This window comes from Canis lupus, chromosome 20, assembly GCF_003254725.2.
Source record: "Canis lupus dingo isolate Sandy chromosome 20, ASM325472v2, whole genome shotgun sequence".
Classification (NCBI taxonomy): Eukaryota; Metazoa; Chordata; class Mammalia; order Carnivora; family Canidae; genus Canis; species Canis lupus.
In genome coordinates, this window is record NC_064262.1 from 52,115,441 (window position 1) to 52,141,945 (window position 26,505).

The 26,505-nt window shown below is 43.5% G+C and overlaps 1 protein-coding gene across 7 annotated transcripts in view; it reads left to right on the top strand.

Annotated features, from left to right (window-relative positions):
* LOC112666455 (mucin-16) overlaps positions 1–26,505 on the top strand; it is an 84,508-nt gene that overhangs the window by 19,679 nt on the left and 38,324 nt on the right. For 6 of the 7 annotated variants that reach the window (XM_049097638.1, XM_049097639.1, XM_049097637.1 and 3 more), the window contains exons 7-25: positions 101–273; positions 2,772–2,807; positions 3,030–3,095; positions 3,801–3,925; positions 4,021–4,088; positions 5,080–5,252; positions 7,184–7,219; positions 7,463–7,528; positions 11,986–12,110; positions 12,205–12,272; positions 14,467–14,639; positions 15,238–15,273; positions 15,475–15,540; positions 18,506–18,630; positions 18,819–18,886; positions 22,694–22,866; positions 23,193–23,228; positions 23,463–23,534; positions 25,671–25,730. In XM_049097638.1, the coding sequence (XP_048953595.1) occupies positions 101–273; positions 2,772–2,807; positions 3,030–3,095; positions 3,801–3,925; positions 4,021–4,088; positions 5,080–5,252; positions 7,184–7,219; positions 7,463–7,528; positions 11,986–12,110; positions 12,205–12,272; positions 14,467–14,639; positions 15,238–15,273; positions 15,475–15,540; positions 18,506–18,630; positions 18,819–18,886; positions 22,694–22,866; positions 23,193–23,228; positions 23,463–23,534; positions 25,671–25,730 (1,745 nt within the window). The remainder of the gene's footprint in view (positions 1–100; positions 274–2,771; positions 2,808–3,029; positions 3,096–3,800; positions 3,926–4,020; positions 4,089–5,079; positions 5,253–7,183; positions 7,220–7,462; positions 7,529–11,985; positions 12,111–12,204; positions 12,273–14,466; positions 14,640–15,237; positions 15,274–15,474; positions 15,541–18,505; positions 18,631–18,818; positions 18,887–22,693; positions 22,867–23,192; positions 23,229–23,462; positions 23,535–25,670; positions 25,731–26,505) is intronic. The other variant, XM_049097641.1, reaches the window with a different exon arrangement.

Here is a 26,505-nt window from a genome sequence, read left to right on the forward strand (position 1 = left end):
TCAAAAGTGGCCAACTCTCAGGTGTCTCTGCATGTCCCTATTCCTTTTTTTTTTTTTTTTTTTTTTGCATGTTCCTATCCCTGTGTCTTTCTTTCCCCAGGGCTGAAGAGGATGGAACAAGCACCAGAATGGACGCAGTCTGCACCTACCGCCCAGATCCCACAGGCTTTAGGCTGGATAGAAAGCGGCTGTACTGGGAGCTAAGCCAGCAGACCCATGGTGTCACTCGGTTGGGCTCTTACACCCTGGACAGGGACAGTCTCTGTGTCAATGGTGAGCACCTCCATTGCTGTTGGGGTCTCCTCTTGACTCCCAGATGGGCGCTCCTTGGTACAGTTTCTCAGTATCCACGTTCATAGTTTTGGGCCAACTTAGAATTTCCAAGGGGAAATTCTCTTCCATCAGAACACCTAGAAAGCAACTTTCCTTCCTTCCCTCCTTCCTCTCTCCTTCCTCTCTTCTCCTTCTCTTTCTTTCTTTCTTTCTTTCTTTCTTTCTTTCTTCCTTTCTTTCTTTCTTTCTTTCCTTCTCTCTCTCTCTCTCTTCCTTTCTTTCTTGTAAATCTAATATTTATTTTGTACATTGTCATTTTAAATATTAGAAACTTTGAGAATGAAAGGGGTATTTTAGGAAAATATCCTTTTCCTATTTTAGGAAAATTCTTAGGAACCTTCTTATCACCTGATTTACAATACAGGGCCTGCCTTTTTCTCTGCCAAGGTGAATTGTTATATTACTTTCTAATTTTTGATCAGATTCCAGCATTTTACCCTGTGTGCTTTCCAGTATGGTAAACTACTCTGAAAATTTCATTAATGTGAAGTTTTGTTTGCTGATGTCACTTCCTTGGGCTATCACTTTTTTGTTACATCTCTTTTCATGAATACTGATATTTGTCTTCACTACATTCCTCTAGTTGCACAAATATAGTCTCTCAAATATCAGCAGTGTGGACATTCCATGGTCAGTTAGTCTCTAAGTCCTACTATTTTTTTTGTTAACATTTTAATTTTAATTCCACTTGGTTAACATATAGTGTTACATTAGTTTCAGATGTACAGTAGAGTGATTTGGCACTTCGTGCATTACCTGGTACTCCCAGAACAACTTCCAAGGTATGGAAATAGGATTCCCTCCAAAGTCTTCTTTATTGCAGTAACCTTTCACAGAAACCCAAATCTGGAGCATGTCAGGGACGGAAGAAGGTAAAGCAAGCCCACAGTGGCTGTAGGCATTAACTCCTCCCCAACAGGCAACAAGTTCCCAAGGTGGTGACTGATCTGCCTCTTTCTCTTTGTCATGACAGCCTGTGGCCCTTACGCATTTTCTAGGGGCCAGCCAGATTACACCTCACCTGAGTATAAAACAACAAGGCTGTTAGCAATGTTTTTAGCAATAAATCCTGCTGCACCAATGCTCTTAGCAACAAAACCCACAGTAACGCCTATACTAAAGGCTAATATTTATTGAGGGATGCCTATGATCTGGAACGTTCTGTGTATCACCTTTTACTAATCCTGTCCAATACCCTGTGACATATTATGTATGTTTTACAGAGGAGCAACCAAGGCTCAAGGAGGGAAATCTACTTTCCCAAGTTCAGACAGCTAATATAAGTGGTAGCAATAGGACTCAAACCCTAAATTGGCTCCAAGGCCTCCCAAGAGGCCCCCTAACTACTAGGCTACCTACAGACTAACTAGAACAAGCCTCAAATCTCAGGATAGGAAGGCATATCAAGATACCTCTAATATGACAATTTAAACTAATGGTTGATTAATTAATTACATTCCCACTGAATTGCCTTTGACATTGGCTTTCTATCTGGATTAAAACCTGTATTGTATTTCAGTAGTCCTCAAGAATTCCTTAAAGCTGTAGTTGAGTGTGGGTTTGGGTGATTTACAAGTCTTTCCTTAAGCCCTCATCCTGGTTTTTTGCTCATTCTGTGACCCTGGGCAAACCATGCAACCTCTCTAGGCCTCAGTGTCTATTTTTAGAATGGAATTTTTAAAAACATCATCTAAGATTATTATAAAGGTCAAATGAGATAAAACCTGAATAATCTAAGTACACTACAGGGCTCCCTCCACAAGATCCAGTCTCAAAGAAGAATTCCATTTCAAGGAGCCCAGTCAGACCATCAAATATAAAATAAATCTAAATTTTACTTGTATTACTTACAGATCATCAGAGAGGATCCAAACTATGATCCAGAACCATACTTATTCAAACTCTCTTTTACCTTTTCCCTCTTACTCTCCAACTTTATACTCTCTATTTGACTCCCCCCTTTGTCTGCATGTCTCATTCTCTTACCCTCATGATCTCGGTTCCACATTATAAAAGTCTAGGAACCATGTCAAAGATCACACTGTCCCTGAAGAGTGAGGTAGTGGGAAAATTTCAGATCAAGGACAAAGGTATATTTAATTGGCAGAGAAAACACAAATAAGGCTGAAAATACTCTCATAAAGTTGTTGTTCCTAATACTCATTTAATGAGGTTAATACTGTCCCAGGCACCTAGTAAACTCCTACATGATGAGGGAGATTTTGATCATTATTGTCTTTGTGGTTGGTGACCATGAGGATGACATGGTCATGAGCACTGGAGTATGAGGCAGTTAACTTATAACTTAACTTATAAAGTTGATGAGTCTCAGAGAAACCACTCAAGGATATTTGTGTTGTGTGTTTCAAGTCCTACCCCTTACTCTTTTCTTAACCTCCTCCCATCAGCTTACTCTTCCTCTCTGGCTCTCTCTGCAGGTTATAACCATCAGTACAGGATCCCCACCACCAGCAGTAAGTCACGAGGGCCCAGATGTCCTTGCACCCCTGGGATGCTTCCTCCTTACACCTGCTCCCTGAGGGGGGGAAGTATCCACCGACCCCCAGTTCTCAGCCCCAGAGCAGCTCCAGACCACCCATTAGAGACGCGAGCTCCTGTCAACAGCCCTGTCCTCTCATTGCTTCATGATAGAGCCCAACAATTTGCATTCATGTTGTATTCTTTCATTCCTTCAGCTCTGCTGACTTCCACATTCTCTCCAGGACTCCCTACATCTCTGCCTCCCACTCCCAGCTCTACAGGTAGGAGTTTAATCTCTGAGTCCCATGAAACTTCAACTCCTGTTCTGATTGGTGAATCCCTGCATGATCTGGACCCTGCTATCCACCCAACCCCAGGTTGTCCCACTGTCTCCCTTGCTCCCTCATCTCTGGCTATACCAGCCCCATTTCTGTTCCGCCAAAGACCAAACACCTTTCCATCCTCAGGGCCTTTGCTCTCACTGTAATGGGAACTCAGTTCTGTTCCTGGTTTCTCTTTGTCCTCCAGATTCAGGTCAGCTGGCTCTTGCTCAGATCTCCTCCTAGAAAGTAGCTTTTCCTCATATCTCACACATAGATGTGTTCTAATCTCTATTCCATCTCTATGATCATTTCCTTCATGGAAATTACTATTGTTTGGATTTCTTGACTGTCCAAGCATTTGTGACACCAAAGGTCTTGGCCCCTCCTCTTCCCACCAAGATGTTGTGACAGGTCAGCCTTTGAACACTCTGGGATGAGAAGATTGAAGTTTCCTTTTGAGCTGCTATGACACATCTACCATGGAGGTCCCCTCTCCTCCCTTGGCTGGCTAAGGAGGGAGGGTATCCCGGAAGGGATATCTCAGGCTTCACCTACTGGGCACTGAACAGAGAGATGGCACTAGTGTCTTCCCTCTAACGTACAGGGGGAGGTCTCAGGCCTAAGACTGTGATAGGTCTCCTCTCTCTCTCCCTCCTGCTGCAGGTGTGGGTCCAGCCCTGGTGCCATTTACCCTCAACTTCACCATCACCAACCTGCTCTGCACCCCAGACATGAAGCACCCAGGCTCTATGAAGTTCAACTCCACTGAAAGGGCCCTGAATCGCCTGGTAAGAGCCCAACAATGCTTTCCCTGGCCTGCCTTGTCCTTCCCTCACCCAGTCACCTCAGCCTCTCCTGCTCAATTCTTTCTCCTTCCTCCCAGCTTGGCCCCTTGTTCAGGAATACCAGTGTTGGCCCACTGTACTCTGGCTGCAGACTGACCTTGCTCAGGTGAGACTTCCTTCTCTTATAACATGAAGGCTTGCACTGTTACAGGCAAGTTCACCTGGTAGTGCGGACCTGAACATAGCAACCAGAAGAATCATAAATGGCTGAGGTCTTCCAGGAATTCAGATGAAAGGCATCCCCTCTGACTGGGTATTTCAGAGAGGGCTTCCTGAAAGAGGTGGCTGTCAAATAAAGGTCTTAAATTACTTGCATAAGCAGAGCCATGGAGCATTCATGCTCACTGGTCAGAAAGGGCAGCACTGACTCTTTAGGCAGACATAAAGTGACACACTTCAGGCCATGGCCTGTGACAGGTGCTAAGGGCACTGAGAGAGTCAGTCATGGGCCCTTCCCTCAAGGTACCCACAGTATTGAGAGGACAGCAACCATATGGACTTAAAACCATAATAGGAACAGTATTACTACAATGATAAAGCACTCACTACAAGGAGGCCATAGAGGCCTGGAGGATGGACTTTTAGCTCATTGTGAGGAAGTGGAGTGGAGACAGTCTGGAGAAGGTGATGCCTGAGCTGAATAGGTATGAATAGGTATTAGCTTGAAGAAATTTTGGCAAAGATATTTCAAGGGGTGGCATATCTCAGATCCATGAGGAACCATGGAGTTTTATGCAGAATTTTGATGTGATATCATTTATTTTAAGTAGTGCACTGGTAGATGTGAGGAAGGGACAGGAGGTGGGGAAGCCAGTGAGATGTTGGGCTAGACCTGGATGTTGCTTGGATGGGGGGTACCAAGGACAGGGGAAGGTCCAGAATGTTTCCACATGTTTGGCTCCATATATTTGGCTCATCTTAGTTGAGAAGGCCCCAGAAAAGAATGTGCATGAGAAACCAGACAAGACCCAGGAACGTGAAACGTCATAAAACAAGGCTGGGGGCAAGGGGCAGCAAGCTGAAGGCTAGAGTTGAACAAAGTATATAATTCTCCTACATCTCAGGATACCCCTATTCCCACGTCCCTACTATCCTAGGACTGAAAAAGATGGAGCAGCAACTGGAGTGGATGCCATCTGCACCTATCATCCGGACCCCATGGGCCCTGGGCTGAATAGAGAAGAACTGTACCAGCAACTCAGTCAGCTGACCCATGGTGTCACCTTGCTGGGAACCTACACCCTGGACAAAGACAGTCTCTATGTCAATGGTGAGTGTTTGTGCTGCAGTTAGGGTCTCCAGTCCCATACTACTTTATACTAGTAGTTCTCAACCAGGATGATTCTGCTCCCCAGGGGACATTGGCAATGTCTGGAGATATTTCATGTCGTAACCGGAGTGGTACTAGTGACATCTAGTGGGTGCCAGGGGTGCTGCTAAACATCCCACAATATACAATGTAGCCCTCCACCATGAAGAATTATCTAGACCAAATTGTCGATAATGCTGAGTTTGAGAAATTGCTATGTACAGATTTATAGTTCTGATGCAAACCTAGCATTTCCTTGGGGACTTATTTTTGACTGCTTAACACATCATGGGAGGCTGATTTCCTTTCCCTTTTCACCTCTTAGATGACATTTTTCTTCCTCCTTATTTCCACTGCTCCCCACAAGAGCCCAACTGGAGCATGCAGACTCTAGGGGGATAAGTGGGTGATGCAGAACTCTGTGGCTAAGGTTTCCAAATGGGCAGTGGGTAACCATGTCAACCCTCACCCCATGTCACTCTCTCCATCACGACAACCAATGTTTAAGTTCCCACAGGCCAGTCAGAGCTACACAGACTTCATGAAATAACATCATACTTAGCACATGCTCCATAAGTAATGACTCTGTGCACAAAACCATTGGCAACAATGCCCCTAAGACCAATGCAAACACTGAGAATAGTAACTATAATCATGGTTGATTCTTATCATATGGTTCTTATGTGCCAGGAATTGTGATAACGTCTTTATTTGTATTATCTCATCTCAAAACCCTGTGAGTTGTTGCAGTTATTTTTACAGAGAGAGCCATTGTATATTCAAACAAGAAGTCATTTGCCTGAGATAATCCAGCCATCATGCATGACAGAACAAGACTCAAACCCAGAACTGAATCTAAACCCCAAGTTCCTAACCACAAGGCAACACCACAGACCATCCAGATAGAGAAAGCCTCAAATTTCAGGACAGAAAGGGGCATGAGTGACATCTAGCCTAACAATCTAATCTATATCTTGATTAGTTATTTCCCCTCTATATCAACATGGAGATTTCCTTAAAGCAGTGGTTAACTTTGAGGATTTTGAGGATTGGTGAATGACAGATCTCTGTTTTATGTGATGCTGAACAAGCTGTGCAACCTCTCTAGGCTTTAATATCCCATTTGCAGAATGGAATAAGCATACATGTCATGTAGGATTGTCCTGATTGTCAAATGAAAGAGGTCCAGTCTTGACGCCCACCCCTCACAGAGCACCCAAGGAGATGACCATGACTCAGAGAAACACTCATAAAAAATTCTCAATTCCCAATTCCTTTCAGACTCCAATTTTTATGCCATCCATCTGACTTCCAGTTCTCTTCTTATCTTCATTATCCTAGCCCATTTCCAAAGTTACTCTGATATTCCAAACCACATGTACATTCCCTCTCCATCTTGTTCACTTCCACAGACCCCTCTCTCAACCTGCCACAATTCTATCATTTTTACATCACTCCCAAAAAATCAGAAACTAAGCTATAAAGATAAAATCATATTGTCCTAAAATTTGTGAATGGAGAGAAGCTGAGAGAGCAAGGATAAGTTATCTTTCTGGATTGAGAAGACATGGATAAGGCTTGGAACACACTTGTTTGTAAATTTATCCCCAGTTCCTTGTCATGTGGTGTTTAGCATTATTTCTGGTGCTTAGTGTATGTCCCAATAAATAGGGACAGCTCTTACTATTGTATTTTTCTTTTGGCAATAATAACAGTGAAGATGTTCACCATTATTTGCAAAGGACAAGGCACATAAGGGCACTGAATAAAATGTGGCTGTTATTCATTTATGAATCTCACCAAGCATATTAATGAATTTCATCTCTATGTCTACCATCTTACCCTTTCCTTAACTCTTGCCCATTATAACCGTCCTTTATTCCTTTCTGCAGGTTATAACCATCGGTACCAGACCCCTACCACCAGCAGTGAGTATTCACGACTGTGAAATTTCAATGCCCACTCGACCCTATTCCCCAAGCACATTCTTCTGGAGAGAAGCTGACAATGTTTCCTCCCTAAGTGTCCAGCCACAGACTCAGAGGAACCCCCAACTCACCCAGGGTCTTGCTCAGAGTCAAGACAGAAGACCAAATTCTAATGAACAGCTTTGGTCCCACATTCCTTCAGGATGGGACTTAATAATTTTTTCCATGTTCTTTTTTTCTCAGCTCCAGTGACTTCTACCTTCACTCCAGAATCTTCCACAACTCTGTCCTCCATCCTCAACTCTACAGGTAGGAGTCTGCTCTCTGGGACCTGTGAAACTTCAACTCTTCGCGGTCTGGTTGCTATTGACCACCTATCCTTAGCCTATCCTACTCACTGTCTCCCTCGCTCTCTAAACTTTAGCCACATCAGACACTTGTCTGTTCCTCTAGTGTCCTAACCTCTGTCTGGCCTTTATACTAGCTCTTTCTAGAGATCAGCTGCACCTGGGGCCTTATTGCCTTTCAAATCTCAGCTCAACCATCGCCTTTGAAAAACCCTCCTATGAGGATCCCTGGGTGGCTCAGCAATTTAGCACCTGCCTTTGGTCCAGGGCGTGATCCTGGAGTCCTGGGATCAAGTCCTACATCAGGCTTCCTGCATGGAGCCTGCTTCTCCCTCTGCCTGTGTCTCTGCCTCTCTCTCTCTCTCTCTCTCTCTCTCTCTCTCTCTCTCTCCCTGTGTGTGTGTGTGTGTGTATGTGTCTCTCATGAATAAATAAATAAAATCTTAAAAAAAAAAACGTTCCTAGACTACCTTATAGGAAGTAGCACATCTGAATACACACTTGGGCCACAGGTTTTCTCTATCCACCACCATGAGTATTTTCTCATGGAATTTGCTACTGTTGGCTCTATTTAGTCTATTCATTTATTTGTCACCTTGGAGCTGAGGGCCTAGTCTGCACTTGCTTTATATTTATTGACTGGATGAATGGATGAATGTAGCAATCTTGTATATGTCCACATTTGTGGATTCTATTTGAACATCCAGAAAATCATTCAGGATCTGAACTTGCTTCTTGCTCTGTCTCCTCATCTTGTCCAGATGTGGATCTGAGGGCTCTTGAGTTTCCAGGAACCTGACACAAGGGCTTGGTTTATGTCAAGAAACCATCTTACTCCAACCCTTAAGATTTATTTTAAAAATTGAGTCTATGGGTATTTTTCATGCTTACTTCATGACCCAGGCTGGGTGTCCCTGACCTTTAATCCTGCCATGGGAGTCTGGAGTTGTGGGATCCAAGCTGGTGTCCTATAATTTGATTTCTGTCTTCTGGCATTCTTTGTTTCATGGGTCAAAGCATTGCAAACTTTTTATAAGCTTTAGACAGAATGCACACTTTCCATGTCCTTACTCTACCCGGATCAATTCAACCATTTCTATAATAGGCCTAACTGCTACAAGCTTGTAAATTTGTGACATACACCATAGACCAAGTCATTCCATGTTTGATGGCATCATTTCTGTAGATGCATTCAAGATTTCTTCTTCATCTTTGGGTATGATGGGTATGATGTATCTCAGCATGATTTTCTTTCGGTAAATACTGTTTGGGATTTTTGAAGCTTCCTGAATTGAAAATGTGTGTTTTCAAGAAATTTGGGGGAAGTTTTAGCCACTCTTTCTTTTTTTTTCTAGTTATACCATTACCATTTATTTAGAAAATTTCTTTTGCCCTTAAATTGTACAGGTTCCCTTGTTGAAAATCAATTCATCACAAATATGAGGATTTGCTTCTAGACTTGTGTCTATTCTCATCCAGTACCTTGCTATCTTGATAACTATAGCTTTGTCTGCTGTAGTTTTCTTTTTCTGTGTGTTTTTATTTAAATTCCAGCTACTTACCATAAGTCTTGTATTAGTTTCAGGTGTATGATATAGTGATTCAACACTTCCATACATCACTTCATACAAGTGCACTCCTTAAATCCCTATCACCTATTTCACTCATCTCCCCACCCATCCCTCCTCTGGTGACCATCAGTTCTCTATAATTGAGAGTCCTGTTTCTTTTTTTTTTTTAAGATTTTATTTATTTATTCATGAGAGACACAGAGAGAGAGAGAGGCAGAGACACAGGCAGAGGGAGAAGCAGGCTCTATGTAGGAAGCCCGATGTGGGACTTGAGCCCAGGTCTCCAGGATCAGGCCCTGGGCCAAAGGCAGCTCTAAACTGCTGAGCCACCTGGGCTGCCCGAGAGTCTGTTTCTTGATTTGGCTCTCTCTCTCTCTCTCTTTTTTCCCTATGCTTGTTTGTTTTGTTTTTTAGATTCCATATATGAGTGAAATCATATGGTATTTGTCTTTCTCTGATTGACTTATTTCACAAGTGCAACTCTCTAGCTCCATCCATATTGTTGGAAATGGCAAGATTTCTTTTTTTTATACATATATGTATACATTACATCTTCTTTATCCATTCGTCCATCAATGGACATTTGAGTTGTTCTTATAGCTTGGCTATTGTAGATAATGCTGCTATAAACATTGGGGTGCATCCCTTTGAATTAATATTTTTGTATTTTCTGAGTAAATACCCAGTAGTACGATTACTGGATCATAGGGTAGTTCTACTTTTAACTTTTTGAGGAACCTCCATACCTTTTTTCAGTGTCACTGCACCAGTTTGCATTCACTCCAACAGTGCAGGAGGGTTCCCCTTTCTCCACATCTTCACTAACACCTATGGTTTCTTATTTTTTAATTATTTTAGCCATTCTGACAGGTGTGAGGTGATTTCTCATTGTAGTTTTGATTTATAACACACCTTATTTATCCACTCATTTGTCAATGGACATTTGGGTTACTTCCACCCTTTGACTATTGTGAATAATGTTGCTATAAACATGGTTGTACAAACAGAAAAATATCTATTTTTGAATTTAAAAAAAACATTGTAGCTGTGCTGTTTATTTGCATGTGGGCCTTGGGTAAAATTTACTTTCTGAGTCTCAGTTTCCCCAACTGTAAAATGGAACTGGTAATACTTCACTCTCAGGATTGAGATGAGGGTAAGTTGAGGTGCTATAGATGAAGTGCCCAGTACAAAGGCTAGCACAAAATTGGTGTTCCTCATATGAAATTTTTAAAATTTTTTTTAATTTTTATTTTTTTAAATAATAAATTTATTTTTATTGGTGTTCAATTTGCCAACATACAGAATAACACCCAGTGCTCATCCCATCAAGTGTCCCCCTCAGTGCCCGTCACCCAGTCACCCCCACCCCCCATCCTCCTCCCCTTCCACCACCCCTAGTTCGTTTCCCAGAGTTAGGAGTCTCTCATGTTCTGTCTCCCTTTCTGATATTTCCTACCCATTTCTTCTCCCTTCCCCTCTATTCCCTTTCACTATTTATATTCCCCAAATGAATGAGACCATATAATGTTTGTCCTTCTCTGATTGACTTATTTCACTCAGTATAATACCCTCCAGTTCCATCCACATCGAAGCAAATGGTGGGTATTTGTCATTTCTAATGGCTGAGGAATATTCCATTGTATACATAAACCACAGCTTCTTTATCCATTCATCTTTCGATGGACACCGAGGCTCCTTCCACAGTTTGGCTATTGTGGACATTGCTGCTAGAAACATCGGGGGGCAGGTGTCCCTGCATTTCATTGCATCTGTATCTTTGGGGTAAATCCCCAGCAGTGCGATTGCTGGGTCGTAGGGCAGATCTATTTTTAACCCTTTGAGGAACCTCCACACAGTTTTCGAGAGTGGCTGCACCAGTTCACATTCCCACCAACAGTGCAAGAGGGTTCCCTTTTCTCCATATCCTCTCCAACATTTGTGGTTTCCTGCCTTGTTAATTTTCCCCATTCTCACTGGTGTGAGGTGGTATCTCATTGTGGTTTTAATTGCACATGGATTGGCAGAATTAATATTGTGAAAATGTCAATATTACCCAGGGCAATTTACACGTTTAATGCAATCCCTATCAAAATACCATGGACTTTCTTCAGAGAGTTAGAACAAATTATTTTAAGATTTGTGTGGAATCAGAAAAGACCCCAAATAGCCAGGGGAATTTTAAAAAAGAAAACCATAGCTGGGGGCATCACAATGCCAGATTTCAGGTTGTACTCAGATGAAATTTGTAAAGGGTATAGTCACCCAGTTCAGACCTCTGGCCTTTTGATTCTTCATACCCTAACCCCAGGATGACCATACAGTTGGTTTTGTTTGTTTGTTTGTTTGTTTGTTTGTTTTTATGGGGCACTTTTGACAAAGAAAGGGACGGTCGAAATTAACATTTACATGAGAGCCACATGACTGTCCAGGGAAAACCAGGAGATGTGGTCAGTTCATGCATAATTCACTTTTCAAAGATGGCTTAATGAAGCTGAGGCAGGAGTCACTGTACAGGGAACAGACTTGACCACTCAGCGGTTGCACATTCTCCCATGGCAAAGTCAGAAGACTATGCGAGATCTCTATCCCAGGGGCCAGCGGAGTGACTGCTTCTTTTCCTCCCACCAAAATATCTACCAATCGTTTGCCTGTAGACACACTGAGCTGAAGGGTTGGAGGTTCTTTTTGCAGCTGAAATCATCCATCCAGTATAGAGGCCCCTCCCCATCTGTAAGTCTGGCTGGATGCAAGGGTAACACTGAGGGAGTGGCAACCCTTGGATCTGCCTCTTACAGCATCCTAGCCAGAGATCATAATGAAACCCCCTTCCCCTTTCTGGCTGCAGGTGTAAGCCTATCTCTGGTGCCATTCACCCTCAACTTCACCATCACCAGCCTGCGCTACACAGAGGACATGGGGCTCCCAGGATCTGAGCTATTCAGCACCACAGAGAGGACCTTGAATCGTCTGGTAAGACCCCCTCTAATGCCTACCCTCCAGTGCCTACTTTTGTCCTGCCCAGCCCCTTGGCCCATCTACTTACATCCATGTCTTTCATCCCCAGCTCAAACCCTTATTCCAGAACAGCAGTATTGGGCCCCTCTATAATGGCTGCAGACTGACCTTGCTCAGGTGAGAACTCCAGGGTGCACATGCAGGCAATAGGCAGGGGGTGAGGGGACCACTGTTCCAGGGACTGCTGACCAATCTGTCACATTGTGTTCCTAACCAGAAAAATGCAGAATCCTCTCAGACTCTCCTTCTCAGGTAACAACTGCCCAGGTTGAACTCTTCAGGAAGATCATTCTTCTGGAACCCATTGAAAAAACAACTAGTAAATCATGCTAGCTTTATCATAATAGAGCCCTAGTTTTCAACCAGGAGCGATTTCCCTCCCAGAGGATATTTGGCAATGTCTGAAGACATTATTTGTTGTCACAGCTCAAAAGTGGGAATTGCTAATGGCATCTAGCAAGTGAGGTCAGGGATGCAGCGAAATATCCTACAATATGGAGGACTGTCTCCCAGGACCAAGAGTTCCTGACTTGAAATATGCATAGTGCCAAGGTTGAGAAACCTTGCTCTAGGGATGCATAATTCTCTCTCCTGCTTGTGTCACATTTTGGCTCATGGTTGGCCTGCCTGGACCACCTAGCCAGCCCTCCCTTCTTCTGTCCTCCATCAATGACCTCCTGCTTTCTAACCTCTCAGAGGTGGACTTGGAATCGCTGAGTAGTAAACTACAGGGGTTATAAAGAGTCCAACAGGCCTAGCTCCCCTACTTCAAGGCTGCATGACCCTAGCAAGTTACTTAACATCTCTGTGCTTCAGCCTCCTCACCTGTCAGTTGGAGTGTCACCAATTTGCTTTCTTGCACAACAAATTTAGCCTATGATTCTGTTGGATGGTGATTTGGTCTAGATTCTGCTGGTAGATTCTCCTGCCTGACCTGGCTCACCTGATCTTAAATGAGGGTCATTCATATGTCTGCAGTCAGCTCCTGGCTGGGATACTTTGGTTCTCCTCCATAGTTTCTCATCATCCAGCAGGCTAGCTTGGGCTCATTCACATGCTCAGAGTTCCAAGAGCAGCAGAAATGGCAAGCCCTATTGCACACATGCTTTCCAATCCTCTGCTTACATCACATTTGTGAAGATCCATTGGCCAATGCTAGTCTTGTGGCCAAATTCCAATTCAAGAGACAGAGAAACAGATTCCACTAGTGATTGAAGGGAAGAATTTGTGGCCATTTGTGTGAGCATAATAAGGATTAAGATGAAAGGTGCTTAGGACAGGAACTAGCATATTGAGAACATGCAGTAAATTATTCATGACCTTTCCTAAACCCAGGTGCTAAGAATTAACTCCAGCACGTGGGAGCCCCCATCTGTACACTTGGGTCACCTTACCCCTTGTGTGAGATCTCCCAATCACTGACCTTTCATCTGAGGATGGAATGCCCTCAACTTCAAAGATACATTGTCCTCCATCCATGATGCTACGTCTTCCCTTTCCACTGGCCTTGAGATTTCTCTAGCTGTGGGATACCACATAGCCTCATGCCCATCTCCATCCTAGGATGGCTACTTGGCCTCACTCTTTCTTTCAAAAGGCTTAGGCTCTCTCACTGCAAGGTCCATTCCACACCAAGAACTTTGGGCCTATTAATGCCTAATAAAAATAGTTGTAGGGATCCCTGGGTGGCGCAGCGGTTTGGCGCTTGCCTTTGGCCCAGGGCGCGATCCTGGAGATCCGGGATCGAATCCCACGTCAGGCTCCCGGTGCATGGAGCCTGCTTCTCTCTCTGCCTGTGTCTCTGCCTCTCTCTCTCTCACTGTGTGCCTATCATAAATAAATAAAAATTTAAAAAAATAAAAATAGTTGTATTTTCTTGAGCACTTACTAGGGCTATGAAGTCTGTCCTGTTCATTTGATGGATGAAATAAAAATAAGCCACAGAGAGGTTGAGAGACTTACTCAGAGTCTTGCAGAAATGGAGCAGCAGAACTGGGATTTAAGCCATTTGACACTGCCTTTTTTCCCACCTTGTCCAAGTCCCCTCCATCATGCTTCTGTTGTTAGCATGTATGTTGCCTTATGATTATCATTTTAAAGCTCAGCACAAATGTTAGCATTTGAAGATGCTGCATCCTCTATGCTCAGGGACCATGGTCATCCCATCCATTTCCAATCCTCCACCAGCACCAAGACCATTCCAGGTTGCCTACCATTCCTCCTGCTTTCTCTGTCCCCTCCCTCAGTGAACCTTTTCAGGGGCCCTGCCTGGAGTCCCCACCTCCCCATTCCTGTGTCCTTCCCTGCCCAGGCCGGAGAAAAAGGGAACAGCCACTGGAGTTGATGCTGTCTGTACTTACCACCCTGACCCTGTGGGCCCTAAGCTAGACAGAGAGAAGCTATACTGGGAACTGAGCCATCAGACCCATGGTGTCACTCAGCTGGGCTCCTTCACCCTGGACAAGAACAGCCTCTATGTCAATGGTGAGCAACCTTTTTGTAACCACAAGTTGAAGCTGAGAATCTGCCCCCAGGAAGGGATATAGACTATCCACTTTGCCACAGGACTCACTGTATGTATTATTTTCCACCTAAGCAATGTCCCATGATGAGTCAAAGGCCCTTATAGGCCCTTTGGTTTGCAAACCCTTTTCTTCCCTTTGCATCTCTGCATTTCAGGACTGTGATTTATATACTTGTCTGAGCCACAAAGTCTTTATCCAGACTGATTAAAGGGGATATCCCTCTGGCTGAAGTCAATGATTCAAGCATCTGGCTATCTTTCTCCCTGTTGATATTTCAAAAATCCCCTTTGGACCCTGAAAAGCACAGTTTGCAAGCCCATTTCTAGAAATGTTGGTGTATTTATCTTCCCAAATAAATTACAAGCTCATGAAGACAGGAAACTGGGTCTTTGATTTCTCAGCCATTTAGGAACAAGAAATAGTTACCCCTGAATCACAATTGTTGAACTGTGTAGACTTGCAGTCTTTGTTGGGGGTAGAGGCAGGTGGCTTTGGGCTACACCTTGGACCTCCCTCCCATGCTTGCATTCTAGTTCTGTCTCCTTTTCTCATTTCAGGTTACACCCACCAGATCTCAGCTCCCACATCCAGTGGTGAGTACCCACAGTCTTGATAACCATATGCTCTGGGCCCCGGTGGACAGCAACTGACCCCCTATTCCAGGGCCTGGGGAGAGAGGAAGCCAAGAGACCTGATACTCTTACCCAGTTCCTCCTACATTCAGTGGCTATAGCCGGATAGGAAAGACACCCCACTCAGAATCCCCATTCTTACTCCAGACTGTTTATCCTCAGCTACTGTGACCTCCGTGCTCTTTCCAAGGACCTCAGCGGTGCCAACCCACTTCTCTAGCTACACAGGTAGGCGACTTCTCTCTCCAGCTCCTTGTAAGGAGGCTCAAAGATACATCTGGAAGTTGTAGAGAAAAGCTGCAGTGAGGGATCATGGAGCTGCCATGGGCTCCCCTGCTCTGTTCTGAACTCCACAAGAGCAGAGACTGTGTCCTCCTTATCTTTCCAGCTGTGTTGACCTTGGACAATTGACTGACCCTCTTCTCAGTGTCTTCACCTGCCAAGTAGTTGTTAAAATCCACAGACTTCAGATTTCAGATGTTACTAGTTTTACACGGACTCGCATGTGCACATGCACACGTGTGTGTATGTGTGTGTGTACACTCCCATGTACATGTGTGATTCTATACCATTTTATCACGTAGGCAGATTTTTTTTAAGCATCACTGCAGTCAAAGTACAGAACAGTTCTATCACTGCAAGGATCTTTTACAGTTATACCCACCCAGACTCACCCTGGCAACCACTCATGTGTTTACCATCTCTGTAATGTTGCTATTTTGGGAACGTTGTACCAATGGCATCATTATAGCATGTCGCCTTTGGGGACTGACTTTTTTCACTCAGCATAAAGCCCTTAAAATATGCTAACTAACTCTTTTAGCAAACAGTCACTTAGCCTTTATAATTCCTCTACAAAGTAGTATTTTTTAGTGAAGAAATGAAGGTAGAGTAGTCCTCTGTTATCTATGGGGGATTTTTTCCAAAACCCCCAATGGATGCCCAAAACCACAGATAGTACTGACCCCTATATATATGTGTTCTGAGCACTAGGTGTTATTCTGTATGTTGGCAAATTGAACACTAATAAAAAATAAATTTATTATTAAAAAATATACATATGTACCTAGGATAAAGTTTAATTTATCAGTTGGGCACAGGAAGGGATTAATAACAATAACTAATAATAAAATAGAAAAATTATAACAGTAAAAGTTATGTGAATGTGCTCTCTCTCAAAATGTCTAATTGTACCATACTCACGCTTTTGTGATGATGTGAGATGATAAAATTCCTACACAATGAGATGAGGTGAGGTGAGTGACGTAGTGTTAGGCTGCTATTGACCTCCTGATGATACCTCAGAAAGAGGACCACGTGCGTTGAGACTGCAGCTGACCTCCGGTAAGTGACACCACAGAAAACAAAGCTGCAGATAAAGGGAACAACTGTAGAGACAAGTTTAGTGATGTCCATGGTCACACAGCTGGGGAGAGGACAGAGGGCACTTGAAACCAAGTCTGACTTATTAGTGTGGTGGTGATCATAGTAACCACAGCTCTGCACATGGTCTCTTTATTAAAGGTCAAGTCCTGAGAGTTATGGGGCAGGTAGGGTGGGATGAGTTGAGTAGGTGACAGGAAGGTTCCTTTAAAATTTGATATTTGGCTTATATTTAAAAAAGAATGTTTCTTCTGTGTTGGATGGGATTGAATTGATTTTTTTTTCTTTCTTTTCCCCTTAATCCATGAGATTGCTCCAATCCTATTACTTTTAACCTCTCAAGTAAAGACTATCAGGCCAATCTGGAGTCTCACCAGAGCCCAAAACCTCAACACCTGACACCTACCCTGGCCCATATACAGACTCAAGAGCCCCATAACCTATATTTTGATCCAACTGCTGCATTAAACAATTTTTATGGAACACATAGAATTTACCATTTTAACCAACTGTTAAGTGTGCAATTTAGTGGCATTAAATGCATTCCCAGTGTCATGCCACTATCACCACTATCTATTCTCAGGACTTCTTTATCATTCCAAATGGAAACTATGTTCCCATATGAACACTAACTCCCTATAATCCCAATCCCAGCCCCTAGTTACCTCTATTCTACATTCTGTTTCCACGAATTTGCCTATTTTAGGTACCCCATGTGATTGGAACCATATAATATTTGTCCTTTCGTGTTTGTTTCATTTCACTTAGCATAATATTTTCACAGTTCATCTGTGTTGTAGCAGGTGTCAGAGCTCCCCTCATGTTTATGGCCGAATATTATTCCACATTTTGTTTATCCATTCATCTGCTGATGGACTCAGGCTGTTTCCACCTTTTGGCTATTGTGAATGATGCTGCTATGAATATTTTGTATTCAAGGATCCGAGTCCCTGTTTTCAGTTTTTTTAGGTCTATACCTAGCATTTGGCAAAATTGCTGAATCATATGGTAATCCTATATTTAACTTTTTGAGGAATCACTAAACTGTTTTCCATTGCAGCTCCACCAGCATTCCCACAAACAATGCACGAGGATTCCAATTTCTGCACATCTTTGACAAAACTAATTATTTTTCTTCCCTTTCTTTATTTCTCTTTTTTTAATGATGTAGAAATAGATTTATTGATAAAAGTATTCTTTTTTTATAAATCTATTTTTTATTGGTGTTCAATTTGCCAACATATAGCATAACACCCAGTGCTCATCCCATCAAGTGCCCACCTCAGTGCCTGTCACCCAGTCACCCCCACCCCCCGCCCACCTCCCCTTCCACCACCCCTAGTTCGTTTCCCAGAGTTAGGAGTCTCTCATGTTATGTCTCCCTTTCTGATATTTCCCCCTCATTTTTTCTCCTTTCTCCTTTATTTCCTTTCACTATTTTTTATATTCCTCAACTGAATGAGACCATATAATGTTTGTACTTCTCTGATTTCTTTCTTTCTTTCTTTCTTTCTTTCTTTCTTTCTTTCTTTCTTTCTTTCTTTCTTTCTTCTTTCTTTCTTTCTTCCTTTCTTTCTATAATAGCCTAATAGCCATCTGAAAGGATGTGCATGTTACTCTACTTAATAGCATCTAGCTTTGCTCTTTATCTGGCCTCTGTCATTGGTCCTAAGGTAGCTAGCCTAGGTGGCCTACTCGGAACCCCTGCTACCTCAGATCTGGACCCTCCATCTCCATCCCCAGAAGTTGCCTTAGGATCCAGACCAGGTGTAACTCATGCATGGCCTCCTTTTTCCTCCCCCTGCTTCAGCAGCAGTCCCTTACCTGGTGCCATTCACCCTCAACTTCACCATAACCAACCTGCGCTACGAAGAAGACATTCAGCATCCAGGCTCTTGGAAATTCAACTCCACGGAGAGGATCCTGCAGGGTCTGGTGAGAGCCTCACCCACCGGTACCAGCCCAACCCTACAACACCTCCTGCCCCGCCCATCAGTGTCAGCCCTGTCCACCTGACTTCTGCCCTACCCATATCGCCTCTGCCCCATTCACATCACCAATACCCCTGCTCCCCCTGGCCTCCCTCAAAGGTTCCTTCTCACCTTCAATCTCTTTTCTCATAGCTCAAACCCCTGTTCAAGAATAGCAGTCTGAGTTTCCTCTATTCAGGCTGCAGACTGGCCTCACTCAGGTAAGACTCTCCCCAAGAACACAGCCCAACAGGTGTATGGGACCCTCACCTACAGGCTCCCTGACTTTGTCCATACTTGGGACGACTACCACCATGGATACTACACATCATCATTGACAATGACAATCCAGCAGTTAGTAATTCCTAAGATCCGAGGCACTGTGCTAGTACTTCATATTTCAACCCATCAGCCCTCACGACAGCCTCATGAAGCAGGAACCAGAGGTGCAACGGGCTCAGAGGAATTGAGTAGATTGTGCAGGTCACACAGAGCAACCCCACATTGTGGGTTCTAGAGCCAAACTCCTAGCTCTTAAGCAGCACTGCTTCCTCTACCTCATTATGGTAATCTCCCCATATGCAGCATGGGGAGATTACCGACCTGGCAACCTCTAAAAGGAAAGAATCTAAGAGGGAAGGAAAGCAAGCACACTGTTACAGAGAGAGCGTGTGCTCCTGAATGGGTCAGACTCACGGAAGGAGGACTGCCCTGCCCTAGGATGGCTCAAGGTTGGGGACGACACCATCCCATGGGTGCAGCTGGGGAGGCAGTTGGTTGACCTACTTCACACCTGGCATTCTTGCCTCCTACATCTCTCTCAGAATCTCTAGGTCTGGTTCTCCTCACATTCCTGTTTTATCACAGGCATTTACCTCCAGCTCCCCTGCCTTCCTGGGGCAAGACCAGGCATAGGAGCCTAGTGGCTAAGAGCCTCGGTGAAGCCAGAGCAGAGTTCAAATGTGAGCTCTGCCATTTAATGAGATCCCAAAACCTTGCTGTGCCTCGTTACTCCGCATGTTATATATGACATATTAGGCCTGTACATAATACGTGTATACTAACATATATATGTATACAGAGAGAGAGTTGACCCTTGGACACTGAGTTTGAACTGCAGGGTCCACTTATACATGGATTTTGTTTTTGATAAATACAGTACAGTGCTATAAATGTATTTTCTGTTATGATTTTCTTAACGTTTTTTTCTCTAGCTTACTTTATTGTAAGAATAGAGTATATAATACCAATACCATAAAAATATCTGTTAATTGACTGTGTTATCAGTAAGGCTTCTGGTCAACAGCACTCTTTTAGTGGTTAAGTTTTAGGAGAATCAAAAGGTCTATGAAAATTTACAACTGGGTTAGGTGTCCGTACCCCTAACCTTCATGTTGTTCAAAAGTCAGTTGTATAGGGACACCCAGGGTCCTGGGATCAAGTCCCACATTGGGCTCTCCCGGGGAGCCTGCTTCCCCCTCTGCCTATATTTCTGCTTCTCCCTCTGTGTCTCTCATGAATAGATAAATGAAATCTTTAAAAAAAAAAAAGTCAGCTGTATACATACATATATGTATGCACATATATAGAGAGAGAAAGGGAGAGAAAGAATAGGTATAATTTTATAGTATATCTGTTATATCTATACCTAATATATATGTTATACCTATATGTACCTATATATATTATATATATTATTATACATAATATATAACTATAACTATAATATAGCTATATGTTATACCTACATATAATATATAACTATAATTATTATAATATAACTATAATATACATAATCTATATATAATACAGAACTATAATATATAATAACTATAATAAAGTTATATATAATATATATCATATATAAGTATAATATATAATCATACCTATACTTTATACATGGGTATATATTACATATATGTCATATATACACATAATAGGTATAATATGTCATATATAGATATAATATCTAACATAGATGATATATAAGTATATTCCTAATATATTTGTATATTATATAATACACATATTACCTAAGTGTAGACAATATGAGAATAATATATAATTATACCCGAACCTTATTTTTTTTATAAATTTATTTTTTATGGGTGTTCAATTTGCCAACATATGGAATAACACCCAGTGCTCATCCCGTCAAGTGCCCCCCTCAGTGCCCGTCACCCAGTCACCCCACCCCCCGCCCACCTCCCCTTCCACCACCCCTAGTTCGTTTCCCAGAGTTAGGAGGCTTCCATGTTCTGTCTCCCTTTCTGATATTTCCCACTCATTTTTTCTCCTTTCCCCTTTATTCCCTTTCACTATTTTTTATATTCCCCAAATGAATGAGACCATATAATGTTTGTCCTGCTCCGATTGACTTATTTCACTCAGCATAATACCCTCTGGTTCCATCCACGTCGAAGTAAATGGTGGGTATTTGTCATTTCTAATGGCTGAGGAATATTCCATTGTATACATAGACCACATCTTCTTTATCCATTCATCTTTCGATGGACACCGAGGCTCCTTCCACAGTTTGGCTATTGTGGACATTGCTTCTAGAAACATCGATACCCAAACCTTATATATATATATACATATGTAGGCTTATGTATACTGTATATAGGTAAAATATTATGTATATTATGTATGGGTATAATATCTTTTATATATAACAATATAGACATAATCTCTAATATATATTATATATTATATGTTAGGTATAACAGTTATATAATGTAATAATAATAAAAATTAAAATGTAACAAACATATACCATTTACTTATGTGTTAAATCATTATATTATATATTCTATTTACCTTATGTATAATTACGTTGCATACAATATGTCGTGTGATGGATAGAATAACAACTGTGGGAGTTCAGCAATACAGCCCACAGGGACGCTCTGAGGGTTAAGCGATGTGTTCCTGAGTACAAAGTGCTGGGCCTGCTGCATGCTAAGAATTCAACAAGGGGTGGTTGTTGTTGTTGTTGTTTTTTAATAATAAATTTATTTTTTATTGGTGTTCAATTTGCCAACATACAGAATAACACTCAGTGCTCATCCCGTCAAGTGCCCCCCTCAGTGCCTGCCACCCAGTCACCCCCACCCCCCGCCCTCCTCCCCTTCCACCACCCCTAGTTCGTTTCCCAGAGTTAGGAGTCTTCATGTTCTGTCTCCCTTTCTGATATTTCCTACCCATTTCTTCTCCCTTCCCTTCTATTCCCTTTCACTATTATTTATATTCCCCAAATGAACGAGACCATATAATGTTTGTCCTTCTCTGATTGACTTATTTCATCAGCATAATACCCTCCAGTTCCATCCACGTTGTCAAGGGGTGGTTGTTTTTACAAGAGACATTGCATCCATGGTTCTGGGGTGTGGGAGCGCCTTTCTCTCCACATCACTCAGTAGTGTATGGCTGCGTGGGCAGGCGGGTAGGTAGTGTCCTGTGGCCAGAGGTGATGCTGAGACATGGACAGGTCATGCTTTCAGACTCACCCAAAGGGCATGTGTGTCTCTGACCGTTTAGTCTCTTGAGTTTTTAGAAATGCCCCAGTCCTGCTTCCAGACTGAGTGACTTTAGCTTTTTGGTCTCTCTCTTTGGAAACCTCAACTCTCTGCAGGAAAATGTCACCAAACCAAGCTGAAGTCACTTTTCCTGGGGCCACTGCCCCTCCCCCCCCCCATTGCAGCATGATCTTAGACATCTTTTTTTGTGCTCGTCAAGACCTGTAACAGGATGTGGCTGTTGGAGCTTCATCTGGCATCTTCCAGCTCACTCCATCAACAGCATCCTCGTGTATCTGCCACTCCCAGGGGTTTTGGAGTCTTCTCTCCTAGGCATGCAGGAGGCTTCAGACCTGTGGTGTGCTAATTGTTTATGGAGGGCATCTCCCTGATGGCCACAGCTTTTGTTAACTAGGGTTTCCCAAGTTTCTGCCTTAGGGGCTAGAAGGAGAGAGAGAAAAGGATCAATAGATAGATGGTTAGACCAACTATGTGGTGATTTTTACCCAGGCCTGAGAAGGATGGGGCTGCCACCAGAGTGGATGCCATCTGCATGTATCGCCCTGACCCTGAAGGCCCTGCACTGGACAGGGAGCAGCTGTACTGGGAGCTGAGCCGGCTGACCCATGGAATTGCCCTGCTGGGCCACTATACCCTGGACAGGAACAGTCTCTGTGTCAATGGTGAGCAACCGTGATGTGGTCAGAGTCTCTTCCCCCTCAGAGGGCAACCTCTGCCCTCTGGTTGAGAATGCATTCCCTGTCTGGCTCTTAGGGCCTTAGTCCTAGGCACTAAATGTGCTGATTCTGGTCTGCACTTCATGGTTTCCTCTTCATCTTGGACTAACTTCACCCTTGGAGCCTTCTTTCCTGATGGGTATTGATGGAGAATCCCCAACAGCACCCCCTGCTAGAGACCCCTCCACTGCACCAGGATAGCCCTGCCTCCTGTTTGGTCCTCTGCCTCTCCCTTAACCCATACCCATAATCTTCCCTCCCTCTCCCTACAGGTTTCACCCATCAAAGCTCTGCACCCATCGCCAACAGTGAGTATTCATCTATGACTCAGGGCCCCCTCACCCAGGGCAGGCAAAGCACTGATGCCTCCTCATGCCAGGAGGAAGAAAGATCCTGGGAGGCCACAAGTTATTTACTCTCCTCTCTGCCCCAGATCCAGAGGGAATCTCAGCCCCACATGCAGCCTAATAAATAGTCTCTCTTGTTGGCATTTCTGCTATGTGATTGCTTTTCTGCTTTCGCTGATGAGGGCTTTTTCTCAGCTCCAGGGACCTCCACAGTGGACCTAGGAACCTCTGGGACTCCATCTTCCGTCCCCAGCTCCAGCCCCACGGGTAAGTACCAGTCAGTGGCACATCTACTGGGGGCACCTGATGAGTAAAAACATACTTAATATTGCTTACTCAAATAATTATAGAAATTCATAGTAAATCTAGTGATAATGAGTCAGTCAACAGCCTTATTGAGCACCTACTCTGTGTCAGGACCTGGGGAAGACAGCAGGGAACACAAACAGACAAAAAATTATTGCCTTCATAAAGCTCATATTCTTATGATAATGATAATTATGATGATATTGATAATGGTGGTGGTGATGGAGCTGTTGATGATGGGGATGGTGATAGTGATGATGGTGGTGGGTGGTGGTGGTGGTGGTGGGGATGGTGATGATGGTGATACTGATGATGATGGTGATGGTGGTGATGATGATGGTGATGGTGGTGATGGTGATGATGGTGGTGGTGGTGGTGATGATGATGATGATGGTGGTGATGGTGATGGTGATGATGGTGGTGGTGATGGTGGTGATGGTGATGATGATGGTGGTGGTGGTGATGATGATGATGATGGTGGTGATGGTGATGATGGTGGTGGTGGTGATGATGATGATGATGGTGGTGGTGGTGATGATGGTGATGGTGGGGATGGTGGTGATGGTGATGATGGTGGTGGTGGTGATGATGATGATGATGGTGGTGATGGTGATGATGATGATGGTGGTGATGGTGATGATGATGATGGTGATCTTAGGTCATTTGTGTATTGTAAGTCCACAGGAAGTATGTAGATTTTTCTCAGGATAAGAAGGAATGAAATACACTTTTTTGTAATATGTAGAAATACTTCCTTCTTGTCCTTGTTCAAATCTTTAATGACTGTCAGATTCTGTCCAGGACAAATACATGCCATCTGTGCCATCATTCCCTATTCCCTCATCCATGGCAGACATCACTAAGTGGTAACAGCCTCCCTGCTTTCTGAATTCAAAACAGCTCCAGAATCCTTACCAACAAAATACCCTAGGCAGTCACTACCAGTTCAGTTGAAGTTGCCACAGGATTGTGGGATAGAATTCAAGGAAATTAAGTTCCTTGATGTGTGGAAGGCTCTTTGGTTTTCCTGGAAGGCATTTGTGAGTTGAAAACTGCTCAGCCTGGGGCAGCCCGGGTGGCTCAGCGGTTTAGCACTGCCTTCAGCCCAGGTCATGATCCTGGAATCCCAGGATCGAGTCCCACGTCGGGCTCCCCGCATGGAGCCTACTTCTCCCTCTGCCTATGTCTCTGCCTCTCTCTGTGTGTCTCTCATGAATAAATAGATAAAAATCTTAAAAAAAAAAGAAAGAAAGATAGAAAAGAAAGAAAGAAAGAAAAGAAAGAAGAAAGAAAGAAAGAAAGAAAGAAAGAAAGAAAGAAAGAAAGAAAGAAAGAAAGAAAGAAAGAAAAGAAAGAAAGAAAAGAAAGAAAGTAAGAAAACTGCTCAACCTCAGCTGGGTCATGGCTGGGAACAACAGTTTGATCCAAGCCTGTTCACACCTCCTCCTGACCAGTATCCAGGAAAAGTTAGTAGCAACTTTGGCTTGCACCTTTGTTTTTTCTTGTATGAGGCAATAAACATTCACAGCTTTTCTGGGGATTCATGGAGGGATCAGACACATGGAGAGAATTGGGGCACAGATGGCAGAAGGATAGTCTGTAGGTGACCTGATAGAGAAATGCCTCCTTGGGTTTCAGTTGCATTCTCTGGAGTTTGTCTACTGGGTCTGCACTTTGAGGGGGCTCTCTAAATGCTACTTACATAAATAGATTCATAGACACCCAAAGAACCCCAGATTTCTGACACTTCCTTTCTTCTCCCATCCTTACAACTCTTCATACTTTCTCTTCCTATCTTTCTACATGTTACACCCATCAGGTCCTGACCTCCAATTCCAACAGTGTGTAGTAATTCAGGCCCTCGCATTTCTCTGCATTGGGACACATCTTTCCTCCTCACTATCCCTACCCCACCTCCTCAGGGACAGAAGGGTCCTGGAAAGCTCTAGTCTTTCCCCAACTTCACTACCCAGATCAGAAAAGACAAGCCTGACACAGGCTTGAGGAGCATTTCATGGACCCCTGATGGGCCTTGTTTAGCTGGGGAGGCCCTCCCTTCTCCCATATTTGCCTCACTGTGTTTTTTTTTTTTTTCAGTTGGAATTGCCTCTACCATCTCCTCAACAACTTCAGCAACCCCCACTTCCATATCCACAGGTACGAGCTTCCTCTCTGCCATTCCTCCCCTACAGAGGTCTCATGCACTTGGCCAGTGGGTGGTATCATATGGAGCACCATGCCCATTCATTCATTCACTCAAGAAGCATTCATTTAGCCCTTACTGGACAAAAGCAGCAGTGAACAGAATAGAAAGGGCCTTAGTCTTTGATGGACTTCCAGCAAGAAAGAGAATAGAATAAGGACTTGAGTGTACAAATAAGTATTGAATTACAATCAGCATGGTTGTGGGGTGAGATCTGCAAATGTGTATGTGGGCTTCTCTCTTGAATACTTGGTCTTCATTTCCAACAAAGAAGGGAACAACAGCGTGAGCTACGTATGTACCTGAAAATGCCCTCCTACAGGTCCTGGTTAGGGATTTGGGCAGACTCTGGTTGGGCCAACAGCTAACTTCCCATTCTTGGCTTCTCACTGGCCCAAGGTAGATTTTGATACCACCCACTGACACTGCTGAGGGTCCTGGATGACTCATCATTACTAACACTGTCTTACTTGAGTCTCTACTTACTCATCAGCTAGGGCCTCCTGTGGGTGTTCTGACCACTGACCATTCAGGCCAGAGTGAGGTTATTGCATGGACCTGCCCTTGGTACTAGAGTAGATGGGTTAGAAGCACAGGCTCTGCAACCACAATGCTCAGGTTTGAACTGTGCTCTGCCATTTATAGATTGTGTGACTGGGGGCAAATTATTTAATCACCCTTGGGCTCAGTTCTTACATCTGTAAAATGAGATAAGAATACTATCTCCCT